The sequence below is a fragment of the Capra hircus genome, chromosome 2, assembly GCF_001704415.2.
Source record: "Capra hircus breed San Clemente chromosome 2, ASM170441v1, whole genome shotgun sequence".
Classification (NCBI taxonomy): domain Eukaryota; kingdom Metazoa; phylum Chordata; class Mammalia; order Artiodactyla; family Bovidae; genus Capra; species Capra hircus.
The window spans coordinates 51,081,379-51,099,365 of NC_030809.1; the positions used below are offsets into that span (position 1 = coordinate 51,081,379).

Sequence of the window (17,987 nt, forward strand, 5' to 3'; positions counted from 1 at the left end):
TTTTGAAGCCCAAAAATATAAAGTGTGATGCAAGTCGTTAAGTAAGTCATTATGAATCAGTTCATTTCAGTCACTCAGTTGTGTCCTACTCTTTGTGACCCCATGAACTGCAGCACGCCAGCCTTCTCTGCCATCACCAACTCTGGAGCTCACTCATACTCACGTCCATCTAGTCGGTGATGCCATCGAAACATCTCATCCTTTGTCATCTGCTTTTCCTCCTGCTTTGAATCTTGTCCAGCATTAGAGACTTTTCCATGAGTCAGTTCTTTGTGTCAGTTGGCCAGAGTATTGGAGTTTCAGCTCCACCATCAGTCCTTCCAATGAATATTCATGACTGATTTCCTTTAGGACTGACTGATTGGATTTCCTTGCAATCCAAGGGACTCTCAAGAGTCTTCTCCAACACCACAGTTCAAAAGTATCAGTTCTTTGGTGCTAGCTTTCTTTATAGTTCAACTCTCACATGCATACATGACTACTGGAAAAACAATAGCTTTGACTAGATGGACCTTTGTTGGCAAAGTAATGTCTCTGCTTTTTAATATGCTGTCTAGGCTGCTCATAGATTTTCTTCCAAGGACCAAGCGTCTTTTAATTTCATGGCTGCAGTCACCATATGTAGTGATTTTGGAACCTAAAAAAAATTAAGTCTGTCACTGTTTCCATTGTTTCCCTATCTACTTGCCATGAAGTGATGAGACCGGATGCCATGATCTAAGTTTTCTGAATGTTGAGTTTTAAGACAGCTTTTTCACCCTCCTTTTTCACTTCTATTAAGAGGCTCTTTCATTCTTCTTTGCTTTCTGCCATAAGAGTGGTATCATCTGCATATCTGAGATTATTGGTATTTCTCTTGACAATCTTGATTCCAGCTTGTGCTTCATCCAGCCCAGCGTTTCTCATGATGTACTCTGCATAGAAGTTAAATAAGCAGAGTGACAATATACAGCCTTGATACTCCTTTCCTGATTTGGAACCAGTCTCTTGTTCCATGACTAGTTCTATGTGTTACTTCTTGACCTGCATACAGATTTCTCAGGAGGCAGGTCAGGTGGTCTGGTATTCCCATCTCTTTCAGAATTTTCCACAGTTTGTTGTGATCCACACAGTCAAAGGCTTTGGCGTAGTCAATAAAGCAGAGGTAGATATTTTTCTGGAACTCTCTTGCTTTTTTGATGATGCAACGGATGTTGGCAATTTGATCTCTGGTTCCTCTGCTTTTTCTAAGTCCAGCTTGAATATCTGGAAGTTCAAGTTTCACGTACTGTTGATGCCTGGCTTGGAGGATTTGAGCATTCCTTTGCTAGAGTGTGAGATGAGTGCAGTTGTGCAGTAGTTTGAACATTCTTTGGCCTTGCATTTCTTTGGGATTGGAATGAAAACTGACCTTTTCCAGTCCTGTGGCCACTGCTGAGCTTTCCAAATTTGTTGGCATATTGAGTGTGGCACATTCACAGCATCATCTTTTAGGATTTGAAATAGCTCAACTGGAATTCCATCACTTCCACTAGCTTTGTTCGTAGTAATGCTTCCTAAGGCCCACTTGACTTCACATTCCAGGATGTCTGGCTCTAGGTGAGTGATCGTAGCATTGTGATTATCTGGGTCTTAAAGATCTTTTTTGTATAGTTCTTCTGTGTATTCTTGCCACCTCTTCTTAATATGTTCTGCTTCTGTTAGGACCATAATATTTCTGTCCTTTATTGTGCCCATCTTTGCATGGAATGTTCCCTTGGTATCTCTAATTTTCTTGAAGAGATCTCTAGTCTTTCCCATTCTATTGTTTACCTCTATTTCTTTGCATTGATCGCTGAGGAAGGCTTTCTTATCTCTTCTTGCTATTCTTTGGAACTCTGCATTCACATGGGTATAGCTTTCCTTTTCTCCTTTGCCTTTAGCTTCTTTTCTTTTCTCAGCTCTTTGTAAGGCCTCCTCAGACAACCATTTTGCCTCTTTGCATTTTTTTTCCCTTGGGGATGGTCTTCATCACTGTCTCCTGTGCAATGTCATGAACCTCTGTCCGTAGTTCGTCAGGCACTCTGTTATCAGATCTAATCCATTGAATCTGTTTGTCACTTCCACTGTCAAATTGTAAGGGATTTGATTTAGGTCATAACTGAATGGTCTAGTGATTTTTCCTACTTTCTTCAATTTACACTTGAATTTGGCAATAAGGAGTTCATGGTCTGAGCCACTGTCAGCTCCCGGTCTTGTTTTCTCTGACTGTATAGAGCTTCTCTATCTTTGCCTGCAAAGAATATAATCAATATGATTTTGGTATTGACCATCTAGTAATGTCCATGGATAGAGTCTTCTCTTGTATTGTTGGAAGAGGGTGTTGGAAGAGGGTGTTTGTTAAGACCAGTGCGTTCTCTTAGCAAAACTCTGTTAGCCTTTGTCCTGCTTCATTCTGTACTTCAAGGCCAGATTTGCCTGTTACTCCAGGTACCTCTTGCCTGTTACTCCAGGTACCTCTTGCCTGTTACTCCAGGTACCTCTTGATTTCCTACTTTAGCATTCCAGTGCCCTATAATGCACTGCCGACCCTTAGCCCCACAGGAGGCACTCAAACACTCAACGACAGGTCTGGCTCCGTCTCTGTGGGGTGTCCTGGTATGCACAAGATTTTAGTTAGAGTTCTCCGAGCATTTCTATCACGTATGGGGTTTGATTCTAAATGCAGTTTCACCCCTCCTACCATTTTGCTTGGGCTTCTCCTTTGCCCTTGGATGTGGGATATATTTTTTTGGTGGTATCCAACATTCTCCTGTTGGTGATTGTTCACCAGTGAGTTGTAATTTTTGAGTTCTCACAGGAGAAGATGAGCTCATGTTCTTCTACTCTGCCATCTTAAATAATCAACCGTCATTAACAATAGTGTTCATTAATATTTCCCTCTTTACTTTTTTCCATTTAGTTTAGAAATCATACTACATCTTTGAGCTAAGGAAAGACAAAGAAGTTATAATTATAAGCTTAAAAAGTGTTTATTTGGTTTTTCCAGATGAGAATTCTCCAGCCAACTTCTGGGATTCTAAAAACAGGGGTGTGACTGGAACACAAAAAGGACAAATTGTATGGAGAATTGAGCCTGGGCCCTATTTCATGGAGCGTAAGTACCTAAGTGTTAACATAAGTTTGTATTTGAACATTTCAGAAATATGCAGAAATCTATGAAGGCTTTTATGAATTTTATTGTAAAAGCTTTTGATTCTTATTTATAAATGTATGCCATGTCACCCCAAACTGTAAAATATATTCTTTTGGGAAATACTCATTAGAGAAAGTTACTATGGTTTGAAAAAAGTGTATGTATGTCTCTAGGTGTGTGTGTATAACATATATCTGATGAATGTATGGTATATAAATTCTGTATCTTTGACAAAGGAGGCAAGAATATACAAGAGAGAAAAGACAATCTCTTTAACAAGTGGTGCTGGGAAAACTGGTCAACCACTTGTAAAAGAATGAAACTAGAACACTTTCTAACACCATACACCAAAATAAACTCAAAATGGATTAAAGATCTAAATGTAAGACCAGAAACTATAAAACTCCTAGAGGAGAACATAGACAAAACACTCTCCTATATAAATCACAGCAGGATCCTCTATGACCCACTTCCCAGAATACTGGAAATAAAAGCAAAAATAAACAAATGGGACCTAATTAAAATTAAAAGCTTCTGCACAACAAGGAAACTATAAGCAAGGTGAAAAAACAGCCTTCAGAATGGGAGAAAATAATAGCAAATGAAGCAACTGACAAACAACTAACCTCCAAAATATACAAGCAACTCCCGCAGCTCAATTCCGGAAAAATAAACGACCCAATCAAAAACTGGGCCAAAGAGCTTAACAGACATATCTCCAAAGAAGACATACAGATGGCTAACAAACACATGAAAAGATGCTCAACATCACTCATTATCAGAGAAATGCATTCATTTATAATTAATACTATATTAATTTCAAAGGGCAGAAAGGATAATTCAAGATTTCAGTTAATTTAAGAATTTTATTTGCCTCTAGGATACTTCACTACTATTTTTCCCAACAGAAGAATAAGTTTTGCTTTTGGGTCTTGGTCTTTCCAAGTGTAGATGAGATGATCTGGGGCACATTACCATAAAGGTCATTTACTAGGGATCAGAGATTGGCTGCAAATAACCATTACCCAGTTGATTTGATGTTATATTTATTTATAAACACATCCTATATGCAGTACTTCTATATAGTTTAATATATATATACATAGACACATGTATACATATAAATGATTTACTGGTCTGTCCAAGTTAACTTATACGTATACAGAATTTATTTTTCTGCAGTAGAGAAAAAACTGAGCTCTTTAAAATGTTTCTGAGCTGTTTAACTCCATAGTAAGAATTAAGTTTTCTATATGGAATTTAATACAAGAAAGAGAGAGAATATAGTACCAGAGATACTGGTACTTAAGAATGGTAGCTCAGTTCAGTTAAGTTGCTCAGTCATGTCTGACTCTTTGCAACTCCATGGACTGCAGCACGCCTGGCTTCCCTGTCCATCAACAACTCCCGGAGGCTACAAAACTCATGTCCATTGCATCGGTGATGCCATCCAACCATCTCATCCTCTCCTAGCTAATACAACATGTACAAAAAAGTCTCAGAGATTCACCAAAATGTGAACAATGGGTTGTATCTGAGAGGTGACATTATGGGTGATTTGTTTTTATTGCCTGTTTCTCATCTTTACTTTCTGACACTGGTCCAGCTGCTGTCTCTAAGTAATGAGAAGCATAAGTGATAAAAAGAATATGGTAAAAAATGGAATGGGAAGTAGCTGGCTTTACTCTCAATGTGATTCCTCCTTTGAAAAGATCCCTGGGTTTAAGAGGCTGATCAACTGAGAAATATTGCCAATTGAACTTCAGGGAAAGCCTTCCTGTTTGCTCTAATGCTGAAGACTTCTAGGAATGATTGCCTTTTGGTGGAGTGTGCAGATTCACATTATGGGGCTCATGTGAACACCTGGGAAGAGGTCAGTACCACATGCTGCTGTAATTTGGAACATTATGAGTTTAAAAAAAAAAAAACCCATTTACAAAATATCCCACTTGCCATGATTGATTTTCTTTCTCCATGGAGTGTGAATTAGAGATTTGTAATGTCCTGGCTGATTAGGATATAGTGAGCATCTCTGTCTTGACAAATGTCTTTCTTTACATCTCACTGTTAATGTTCAGCAGAAGTGGGCTTGACGTTGAAGTTAGGAATTGGGAATGCTTTTGGTTTTCTCCTCTACTTTAGCATTTCCATGTTAATTCCTCACACAGTGAGGGTATTGTGCAGCATGATTGTGAAACTGGAAATATTCATTAATACCTTTGTAAGGACTGAGTAAAGCTGTATAAGTTAAAGTGAAAGTGAATAGGAAGTACAGAAAGATTTGGAAGTACAGAAAGTAAGAAAGTTTATCTTCATTCATCAGAATGGGGTCTCCCCCAGGACATGTTTCTATCCCTTTGAAATCCATTCAATGTAAAAATCTCAGGTGGTATTTATATCAGTGCTTAGAAGTGTAGTCCCTGTCTTTTAGACATCATTTTTTAATTTTTTTATTCCATATCTGGCTTGAGCAGATCTAAGGGGACTTCCCAGCATAATGAAGTTTTGCATGAATCTCTGGAGATAATGGTGTGAAATGTAAAAAAAAAAAAAAAAAAATTGGGATTGGGGAATGGGTTAACCACATCTATGTTTTCAACCTCTGATCTTGAAAACTTATGACGTTAAAAACTTTTGCTTTCATCTTCAGAAAGAACATTTATCTTTAGCTAATCAGAAGCCCAAGTAAAGTAAAATTCTCTGAAAATTGACTTAAGTTTGTGGGCAAACCTGGATTTGAGCACATTTAGGCTGTTTCTGAAAGTAAAGATGGCTTTTGTTTATCAGGATAAACCTCCAGAGGAGGCAGGTGACCCAGACTTACAGGGCCCACTGGGATGAATTTGAAGGACAAAGACAGGTTTAATTTTAGGTAAATGACCTTCCTAGACATTGGAGAGGAGGATCAGCTTCATGTGCACTCACTTGTCACTGTCAAAATTCCTCAAATGAGGTTATGCTCATGGAAAATGAATGGATCACCTGTGCAATGTATATTCTTGAGTTTTGACATCTAAGAGGCAAATAGATGGGAAGACAGTGGAAACAGTGTCAGACTTCATTTTTTTGTGCTCCAAATCACTGCAGATGGTGATTGCAGCCATGAAATTAAAAGACGCTTACTCCTTGGAAGGAAAGTTATGACCAACCTAGATAGCATATTGAAAAGCAGAGACATTACTTTGCCAACAAAGGCCCGTCTAGTGAAGGCTATGGTTTTTCCAGTAGTCATGTATGGATGTGAGAGTTGGACTGTGAAGAAAGCTGAGTGCTGAAGAATTGATGCTTTTGAACTGTGATGTTGGAGAAGACTCTTGAGAGTCCCTTGGATTGCAAGGAGATCCAACAGTCCATTCTAAAGGAGATCAGTCCTGGGTGTTCTTTGGAAGGAATGATGCTAAAGCTGAAATTCCAGTACTTTGGCCACCTCGTGTGAAGAGTTGACTCATCGGAAAAGACTCTGATGCTGGAGGGATTAGGGGCAGGAGGAAAAGGGGATGACAGAGGATGAGATGGCTGGATGGCATTACTGACTTGATGAATGTGATTTTGAGTGAACTCCGGGAGTTGGTGATGGACAGGGAGGCCTGGCGTGCTGCGATTCATGGGGTTGCAAAGAGTCGGCCACGACTGAGTGACTGAACTGAACTGAAGAGGTTTCAAAAATTGTCTTGGCATTTTAAAACATCTATTTTATTCTGTGTAGTCTTTCATAGACTTTAGTCATTCATTCATTCAGACCTGCTTTTTGTCCTTCCTTCATCCCTTCCATTTATTTGTTCATTATGTCCCCAGCCCTCATGAAGTATTTGGTTAAGTCCAACTTTTTGCCAGGCACCATTGAAGAACTCACTAAATCCTGGATCAGTATAAGCTTAGAAATAGTCAACTACACTGCTGTGTACTGAACTGAACTGCTTTGTGATCATTAATGATAACAGAACATTGTTATTTGTATAAGTTATCTAATATTTTCACATATCTTATCTGTCTCAGCCCTGGGAAGTAGATAGGATTAGGAAGCTGTGCAGTATGGATGCATATGGCTTGTGTAAGTGATAGCCTCACATCTGATTGGCATTAAAGTTTGAAACAGAACCTTTGTGGGTGGCTTTTTCATGGATGAGGGGAAAGGGGAGAGCCTCTTTATTTGTATTGTCGGAGCCCCTGCGATAACTTTCTCCTTTGCTAAGTCTTTTCAACCAACATCAGAAGGGCCTCTTCGCCCCTTAGAGAGATTTTGGCTCTTTTCATGCTCTACGCGCATACTTTATGTTTTAGTTCCAGTGACTTCTCTCATCCTGTTAGGATGTGCTGCATTTCACTGATGCAGTATGGCTTTGATATTCAAGATTGTTTTTCTGAGCTTAAGCAGGGGAAGCCCTGGTTCTTTCAGGCTGCTGCTGTTGCTTAGTCACTAAGTCTGGTCTGACTCTTTTGTGACCCCGTGGACTGTGACCTGCCAGACTCCTCTGTCCATGGGATTTCCCAGGCAGGAGTACTGGAGTGGGTTGTCATTTCCTTCTCCAGGGCGTCTTTCGCACCTAGTACTCTTTACTGTTGAGCCATGAGGGAAGCCTTCTGGCTGCATTTGCTCCCATTAAAGACGATGATGCTGTAACATAACCAAGTGAGAACGTCGCTAGAACTATGGGTGAATTTTGTCAAAAGCATGAGAATTGGAATGTGTTTACTCTTTTTCAATTTGTGGCCTCTGAATAAAAGAGCCTATCAACAGAAATCATAATATTAAGACTTTATTAGAAGGACAAAGGCAGTGGTTAAACTCTTGTTTTCTGAATTAGCTTGATTTTTAAAAATTATTCCATTTTAATGAGATAGAAATGACTGAATGACATTTCTATCCGTCTTTATGGTTCAAAATAGTCAGCTTCTAAAACTTGAGGGACATCCAGGTTTTCTAAAAAGGAGCAAGCTATTAATTACTAGCTAAGGAAATATTGAAGTTATTTAATGTGGTAGATGATGTTTCAAAGATCCTAGTCTTGAAACAAAATCATTTCTTACAGAAAGTGGCCTGTAAACCTTTTTTTCAAAGAAAGCTTGAAATGGAATCTTATACTAATGCCTAGAGTTAATGTAGCTGAGCTGAGATTTTTTAAAAAAATAAGGTTTGAACAGATAACAGATGAAAAGAGTATAATGTTAAAAAGACAAAAAATGAAAGTAATCTCTCCCAACTTCATGCCCCAGTTACCAATTTCCCCTTCCCGAAGACAACCACTTTTACCAGTTTTACCTGAGCTTTCTAAAATACTTCATTTATATATAAACTCAGAAGTGTATTCTTTCTTTAAACAAATGGTAGAATGATTGCTTTAAAATGCAATGTCATCATGGCATGATTACAGAAACTCCTTTACTTGGGAACAGGTTTAAGTTCTTTCCGCTTTCCCAACCACTCCCAACAAGTACATAGTGTCATCTTTGGACAGTGATCACCCTTCCATCTGTGGGGGACATGGAGTTGAGATGTCCTTGCTCTGGGGGACATTTTCATTTGTATTTATGGAAGCTGGTAAATTAAAATTTTGAAAATAAGAGGGCTTCTTTGTCTTATCAGCACTTAGAGGCTGCTAAAACTCATTTTCATAACTTTATGAATAAACATGTCCAGAAGATTTTTAAAAGGGGCCAAAAAATGTTTCCATGAGCCATGACTGGCTTCAGCTGTTCAGAGGGGACCTGAGAGAGAGGAAGATGCCAGTTTCCTCTGAGGTGAGATCTGGCCCACCTGACTGTAAGTCCTTATAGGTTAAAGTGGGAGGCCTCACTCTTCTCCTGGCTTACTGTCTCTGAGGCAACATGTTTAATGATGTGATTTTTTGGAAGAAAATATTTTTGCCTTTTATAATCCAAAGGAACCACATAAAATATATGTACATAGAAATGTATATATTTCCTTCTCCAGAGTTTGAGGCAATTAGGGGTTTCCCAAATGGTGGCACTAGTGGTAAAGAATCCAAATGCAGTGCAGGAGACACAAGAGATGAGGGTTCAATCCTCAGGTCAGGAAGATCCCCTGGAGGAAGACATGGTAACTCATTCCAATATTCTTGCCTGGAGAATCCCATGGACAGAGGAGCCTAGCAGGCTACAGTCCATGGGTTCGCACAGAGTCAGACACGACTGAGGTAACTTAGCATGCTGGAGTGATGTAGCTGCCACAGCAGGCTGTGGACAAACCCTTCTCAGGTAGAATGCTCCTTAGTTCATATCCTCCAGCTTTACTGCCTGTGAGCTGGGCTGGCCCTGTGACCAGTGGCTCCTGTCCTATCTGATGCTCTGTCATCATGCCTGGATTTGCTTTCACGTCTTCTTGCATCTGTTTCTCAGGAATAACTTTCTGTTTCCCCTTGCAGTTGGAGGTTAAAATAGTAGCTAAAATAGAAACATGAACACCAACTTCTCTCATCTACCCTCTTAAGTGTTCTCCCCAGTTACCTCTTCTCAAAACTAAAATGTTCAGAGACGTTTATCAAAATGCTGCTCTCGCTTCCTCAAGAGGGGATGTTGTTTAGTTGCATCATTTTTAATACTCTTGAATGACCTCCTCAAACACTACATAATATGTGAAGGTGAAACCTCCCACTCAGCATGAAACGTTCCTGTATTTTAGGGGCAGAAGGCTTCACTGCTGTCCTGCTGAAGGAGGTGGCTAGTTTCAGTCCAGGTGCAAACAGCTAGTTCTGTCTTGTACTGGGTTTTTCTCCCTGGCAATTAGCTTATGCATTTGGTTTTGTAACAAGTGATCTGTGTAAGTCCCCATGTCTTTACACCGAATCTTAGAGCATTATAAAGCTATCAGTTCTGTGGTTTTTGGTGACCGTGTCCACAAAATCTGCTGTGCACAGTTCAGAATGAGTTTATTTTATAGTTTCAGGAATTATAATTTACCTCAGGGGTTGGAGATTGTTGTTTTAGCAGGGAATAAAATAGCACTTAAAATGAGTCAGCTGGCAAAGCTGGTTTGGTTATCAACATTCTACAGATAAAAATAAGCAGCTACTTTTTCTGTCTGTTAGTTTCCTAGTCTCTTACCTCAGTTCAGTTCAGTCACTCCGTTGTGTCTAACTCTTTGCGGCACCATGGACTGCAGTACACCAGACCTCCCTGTCCATCACCAACTCCCAGAGCCTACTCAAGCTCATGTCCATTGAGTCAGTGATGCCATCCAACCATCTCATCCTCTGTTGTTCCTTTCTCCTGCCACCTTCAATCTCTCCCAGCATCAGGGTCTTTTCCAGGGAGTCAGTTCTTTGCATCAGGTGGCCAAAGTATTGGAGCTGCAGCTTCAGCATCAATCCTTCTAATGAATATTCAGGACTGATTTCCTTTAGGATGGACTGGTGGGATCTCCTTGCAATCCAAGGGACTCTCAAGAGTCTTCTCCAACACCGCAGTTCAAAAGCATCAATTCTTCGGCTCTTAGCTTTTTTTATGGTCCAACTCTCACATCCATACATAACTACTGGACAAGCCATAGCTCTCACTAGACAGATCTTTGTTGGCAAAGTAATGTCTCTGCTTTTTAATATGCTGTCTAGGTTAGTCATAGCTTTTCTTCCAAGGAGCAAGTGTCTTTTAATTTCATGGCGGCCGCCGCCATCTTGGGGGCGCCAAGTCCAATCACTCCATCAGTGATTTTGGAGCCCCCCAAAATGAGGTCTGTCCTGTTTCCATTGTTTCCCCATCTATTTCCCATGAAGTGATGGGACCAGATGCCATGATCTTTGTTTTCTGAATGTTGAGTTTTAAGCCAACTTTTTCACTGTCCTCTTTCACTTTCATCAAGAGGCTCTTTAGTTCTTCACTTTCTGCCATAAGGGTGGTGTCATCTGCATATCTGAGGTTATTGATATTTCTCCCGGCAATCTTGATTCTAGCTTGTGCTTCATCCAGCCTAGTATTTCACTTGATGTACTTGCATATACATTAAATAAGCAAGGTGACAATATACAGCCTTGACATACTCCTTTCCCGATTTGGAAGCAGTCTGTTGTTACATGTCTGGTTCTAACTCTGCCACTTGACCTGCATACAGATTTCTCAGGAGGAAGGTCTGATATTCCCATCTCATGAAGAATTTTCCACAGTTTGTTGTGATCCACACAGTCAAAGGCTTTGGTATAGTCAATAAAGCAGAAATAGATGTTTTTTTGGAGCTCTGTTACCTAGCTGACTGTTTAAACTTCACAAAAGAGGAGGTGATGTCCTAACTTGAGAGGCAGGGGGTAGATATCTTGTAAAAATGTACTTCTCTTTATTGAAAAACAAGCTGCTCACTCACTGGCTATTGATTGGATCTGTGAGGCACTGCTGCAGGCAGATTCACATGTTTCCAGCATGTAGAACATGATACTAATGAGCTCATGCCCACAGAATTCCCACCTTTTGCCGAGGTTGTCTCACTTTGACAGGTCTTGTGTGTATGACTTAGCTTTGTTCTTGCAGAATACATGCTATCATTTTTGGAGAAAACAAATGGGAGAGTGATTTGCTGAACTGTGGTGTTGGAGAAGACTCTTGAGAGTCCCTTGGACTGAAAGGAGATCCAACCAGTCCATCCTAAAGGAAATCAGTCCTGAATATTCATTGCAAGGACTGATGCTGAAACTGAAGCTCCTATATTTTAGCCTCATGATGTGAACAGCTGACTTCTTAGAAAAGACCCTGATGCTGGGAAAGATTGAGGGCAGGAGAAGAAGGGGACAACAGAGAATGAGATGGTTGGATGGTGTCACTGACTCTATGGTCATGAGTTTGAGCAAGCTCCGGGAGTTGGCGATGTATAAGGAAGCCTGGCATGCTGCAGTCCATGGGGTTGCAAAGATTTGGACACGACTGAGTGATTGAATTGGAGAAGGCAATGGCACCCCACTCCAGTACTCTTGCCTGGAAAATCACATGGATGGAGGAGCCTGGTAGGCTGCAGTCCATGGGGTCGCTTGGAGTTGGATACAACTGAGCCCCTTCACTTTTACTTTTCACTTTCATGCATTGGAGAAGGAAATGGCAACCTACTCCAGTGTTCTTGCCTGGAGAATCCCAGGGACGGAGGAACCTGGTAGGCTGCCGTCTATGGGGTCGCACAGAGTTGGACGTGACTGAAGCGACTTAGCAGCAGCAGCAGCAGCAGAGTGACTGAATTGAACTGAACACAATTATTACTGTTTCTGAGATCATTAAAACCCAGTGTTAGTGCTCAGTCAAGTCATTTAGGGTTCCCAGGGAATTCCTGCCAAGGTCATCTTGCTGGCCCTCCAGTCAGCATGCTCATCCCTGGTTCCCTGCTCTTGCTGCTCCTCACTCCTCTCTCTCTCCTCGTTTTTCTCAGCTGAACATTTGATTCTGTTTGTTCTGTGAGACCTGTCTGACTCCACCATGCCCTCACGAATCTTCTCCACAGTCTCTACCCTTGGACTCCGGTACTCTGCCTTTTCAGTGCTTGTCTTCTGGATTTTGTCATCTTAACAGCTGCACCATAAAACACCTGCTAGACCAGACTCCTCTCTCTGATTCCTTCATACTGTCTAACATAGTGCTGGGCATGGTTAAAAGCTTTTGCTTGATAATGCCAACTGCATTCTGAATTACTGTATTGTGATTAATGTACATGGAAAGATTCTATATTTTACCCCATGATAAACCTTTTTTTTTTTTTTTTCAGATTTAGTGTTTTTTAGCTGATGGGAAATATAGTATTAGATTTGTATATATAATATTCCTATAAAGACCTAAAATAGGGTTTTTCTTTAATTATTGTATCTTTTTCTTAAAATAAGCAAACCAAATACTCTGTACAAGGACATTTGGTGCAATTAGTAAAGTTATTGCAAGATTAACTTCCTGAGGGAATCACATTGAGCAGCCCCTTTTTAATAATCCAGGGGACTCAGCTGAGAGAGGAATCCCACTCTGGTAGGCTAGGACTCTCCTCTGGGCTCTGCCCTTCAGCACTATTGCCTCTGTTAAGTGAAACCTTGGGAAAAAGACATCTCACAGTTACACTTCAGTGTTTCACATGCTCTGTATACAGAAAATTTCATTGACTCTCAGTTCTACTCTTTGACATACATTGGCTTCATGGTAATTGTACTTAGTTTCCAAAAGCAATAATTGGCATTTGTAGTCTTGTTATCAAGTCCACATTATATAATATATAAATACATATATATACAGGCACATATATATGTATAGATCTGTAGTTTAATATATATACACATAGACATACATACCTGTGGAGATATAGATGTATATTTACTGGTGGTTCCTCAGTCTGATCCTTGTCTAGTGACTGCGTTGAACTCACTTCGGGAAAAGATTATTTTTTTTGGTTGGCTGGTGGAAGTGATGAAATTTCAGTTGAGCTATTTCAAATCGTAAAAGATGATGATGATGCACTCAATATGCCAGCAAATTTGGAAAACTCAGCAGTGGCCACAGGACTGGAAAAGATCAGTTTTCATTCCAATCCCAAAGAAACCAATGCCAAAGAATATTCAAACTACCACACAATTGCACTCATCTCACACACTAACAAAATAATGCTCAAAATTCACCAATACATGAACTTCAGCAATACATGAACTGAGAATTTCCAGATGTTCAAGCTGGTTTTAGAAAAGGCAGAGGAACCAGAGATCAAATTACCAACATCCGTTGGATTGTAGAAAAAGCAAGAGAGTTCCAGAAAAACATCTGCTTCACTGACTATGCCAAGCCATTGACTGTGTGGATCACAACAAACTGTGGAAAATTCTTCAAGAGATGGGAATACGAGACCTTCCTCCTGAGGAATCTGTATGCTGGTCAAGAAGCAACAGTTAGAACCAGACATGGGACAACGACTGATTCCAAATTGTGAAAGGAGTACATCAAGGCTGTATATTGTTACTCTGCTTAATTAACTTATATGCAGAGTACATCATGAGAAATGCTGGGCTGGATGAAGCACAAGCTGGAATCAAGATTGCCAGGAGGAGTATCAGTAACCTCAGATAAGCAGAGAACACCACCCTTATGGCAGAAAGTGAAGAATTAAAGAGCCTCTTGATGAAAGTGAAAGAGGACAGTGAAAAAGTTGGCTTAAAACTCAACATTCAGAAAACTAAGATCATGGCATCTGGACCCATCACTTCATAGCAATAGATTGTGAAACAATAGAAACAGTGAGAGGCCTCATTTTGGGGGACTCCAAAATCACCACAAATGGTGACTGCAGCCATGAAATTAAAAGACTCTTGCTCCTTGGGAGAAAAGCTATGACCAACCTGGATAGCATATTAAAAAGCAGAGACATTACTTTGCCAACAAAGATTCATCTAGTGAAAGCTAGGGTTTTTCCAGTAGTCATATATGGATGTGAGAGTTGGACCATAAAGAAAGCTGAGTGCCAAAGAAATGATGTTTTTGAACTGTGATGTTGGGGAAGACTCTTGAGAGTCCCTTGGACTGCAAGGAGATCTAATCAGTCCATCCTAAAGGAAATCAGTCCTGAATATTCACTGGAAGGACTGATGCTGAAGCTGAAACTCTAATACTTTGGCCACCTGATGCGAAGAACTGACTCGTTTGAAAAGACCCTGATGCTGGGAAAGATTGAAGGCAGGAGGAGAAGGGGATGACAGAGAGATGGTTGGATGGCCATCACTGACTCAATGGACATGATTTTGAGTAAGCTCTGGGAGTTGGTGATGGATAGGGAAGCCTGGCGTGCTGCAGTCCATGGTGTCGCAAAGAGTCGGACATGACTGAGTGGCTGAATTGAAATGTGCCAGGTCTTAGTTGTGGCATGTGGGATCTTGTTCCCTGACCAGGGATAGAACCCAGGCCCCCTGCATTGGGAATACACAGTCTTAACTACTGGATCACCAGGGAAGTCCCAGAAAATTGAAATAATATAGGTTTCCAGGTTTTCTCACTGCAGAGTCACCTACAGGTTTCCTTCATACTTCTTAGTCTGTTTCTTTCTATTTCCATTGACAGCTGCTGTCTGACTTTATTGTAGAGGATAGGAGTGAAGGCTTTGGAATGGAACAGATGGGGTTTGAATCCTGACTCTGTCATTTTCTCTTTGACCATTAGCAAACCTCAACGTGGTTTAAAAAATTATTTTATTCTTAATTGAATGATAATTGCTTTGCAGTATTGTGTTGATTTCTGCCAAACATCAACATGAGTAAGCCATAGGTATACCTATGCCCCCTCCCTCCTGAACCTCCCTCCCCATGCCACACCTCTAGGCAGTTGCAGAGCCCTGGTTTGAGTTACCTGATCTGTACTATGGGGACAGGAATTTCTGCCTCCTGATGTGAGGGGTAAATAATAACAGGTGCAGAGGTCCAACCTGCATTTTGTCCATCAGGCGCTGCTCTGTTCTTATCTCTATACTGTATTTGGCATATTGTTTTTATGCATTGTTTTTCTAATATATTTGGGCTGTTCTTAGAAATTTTCAGAGAGGCCTATAAAATCAAACAAAACGCGGTATAATCTATTGCCTCTGACTGGAAAAGGAGGGGTCATTCAGAGTCCTTAACGTGATTTGCCTCGAAGCAGCCTGTTGGATTTCCTCAGGTGAGGCCCAAAGGACTTGTTTCTGTGTTTAAATTATTGTTTTTCTCCAATCAACTTGCAGCCGAGATAAAAATCTGTTTCAAGTATTACCACGGCATCAGTGGAGCCCTGCGAGCCACGACCCCTTGCATCACGGTGAAGAATCCAGCTGTGATGGTGAGTGCCCCTCCATGCCCACTTCCTCAAGCCTCAGTTCCAGGGGCCTTGGTTTCTATTTTTGCCTCTGAAGCTCTGGCAAGTTTATGGGAAACAATGAAAAAGGAAACACATAACAGCGTGGGCGCCGTTTTGGGAAAGGAAATAACTTACAGGATGGCTTAACTAACTCCATAATACAAATCAGTGGGAAAATATGGCTTGATTAATAATTCTGTATATAGTCAACTCTCTAGGGAACCTTCTCATGAAGGATATTAGTGAGTGGCCATCATGGAAAGTTTTTTAAACTTTGTTGGGGTGGATGATTGGTAGGAAATGGTGGCATTGCATCTTATGTGAATTTAGTTTCCATGAACTCAGTGGGTAAAAGAGAGGGAAAAAAAAGCAATTTAAATAATGAGTGAGTCTACCTTCCAGTCAGCTTAGTAAGCTTCACTGCAAAGAGAGTGTGAGATGGGGATTGTGAATGTGCTATTCCTTTGGAAGGTCTTAGTGCCAAATCCCTCTTGTTGCTGAGTTGAGCTCTAGTGCCTACAGGTACCACACATATTTTCAGTATGGCTACTCAACAGAAGCCAACCTCTTTACTGGTCCTCAATTAAGGAAGCAAATTTCTAGTTTAGCTTTGGAGGAAACTGTGTTGGACTTTTGAAGGAGAGTATGTCCTTTTCCAATATGGTACTTTCTTAAGAATTACTTTTCACAATTTTGTGATTTTTCACTTTACCAACTAACTTTAGAATCTAACAGTTTCACAAAGTGCATTCCACTGTATATGGATGGTTGGATTGAGATAGCTGTCCCAGGTGGCACTAGTGGTAAGGAACCCACCTGGCATTATAGGAGACGTAAGAGACATGGATTTGATCCCTGGGTCAGGAAGATCACCTGGGGGAGGAAATGACAACCCATTCCATTATTCTTACCTAGAGAATCCCACGGACAGAGGAGCTTGGCGGGCTATAGTCCATAGTATCACAAAGAACTGGACATGACTGAAGCGACGCAGCACACATGGGCTTAGATAGTTTGGGGAGATTCTTAGGGTCCCAGATATGTAAATTATTGCAGTCCTTATAAGTCATAAATAAAAATCAGGTCATGAAAATTCAGAGGAAAAATATCAATCCCATAGTATAAAATCTTCATAATATTATATATGTGTGTGTACACGTTTACAGATGTGTGTCTTTTTGGAAATAGGTAAGTGGACAGGTTTACTCCCTGAAATTCAGGAAGTAATTTCTACAGATGGCCTTTTGAAATTGTGTGACCCACCAAAGCCATATCAAGCAGTCTTTCCCTTTCGTTAATTCATTCAAACAGATATTCACTGGGTGGCTCTAAGTGTCAGGCTTATACTCACCACTAGGAATGAAATGATAAGCAAAAACACAGCTGTCTTGTTTGGTAGGGCTTGAGAGACACATCAGTTAAATTGTATTTATTTGAGTGATAATTACTGCTAGTGACAGTAAAGTGAGGCTATGAGAGCATATACTAGCAAGATTCATCCTGATCAGGAAGATCTTGGAAGGCTTCCCTGAAGAAGGCAGGTTTACAGGACAATCTGAAGGATGAATAGAAGTTACTTAGGTGAAAAGGGGGAGGGAAGAGCATTTGAGATAGAGGGAACAATATGTGTAAAATTTTCAGTATCTAAGTACTCTGCTCACATTTGAATTATATTTGAGTTTCTATTTGAAGTGAACAAAGTATAGAACATTAAAAATAACCCACATTTACTATATAAGACTTTGAAGGTTCACAGAGAGAATAACAATTGTTGACTAGAAAATCTGTAGTCATGTCACATAGTAATAAGCACTGGAACACGCTGTAATTAATATTCTCAAAAAATTACAAAACTGGAAAAGTGGGGCTGTATATAATAAAACTTTTGAAAGCTTAACTGTGTGTGAAATTAAATAATAGCTTCCAAACATGACTTTCTGGATTCAGATTTTCTTAGACTTGAGCAATTTCCATGATCAGATATCACTGATGGCAGGGGGAGCTTAGAGCCTGATGAGCATTGATCTCATTTCATTGATTTTGCATTGAGATTATTCTG

General features: G+C 40.3%; 1 protein-coding gene across 3 annotated transcripts in view; it reads left to right on the forward strand.

The window, feature by feature from the left end:
* HECW2 (HECT, C2 and WW domain containing E3 ubiquitin protein ligase 2) overlaps positions 1–17,987 on the forward strand; it is a 451,986-nt gene that overhangs the window by 284,069 nt on the left and 149,930 nt on the right. For all 3 annotated transcript variants that reach the window (XM_018061392.1, XM_018061400.1, XM_018061404.1), the window contains 2 exons: positions 3,008–3,115; positions 15,816–15,910. In XM_018061392.1, the coding sequence (XP_017916881.1) occupies positions 3,008–3,115; positions 15,816–15,910 (203 nt within the window). The remainder of the gene's footprint in view (positions 1–3,007; positions 3,116–15,815; positions 15,911–17,987) is intronic.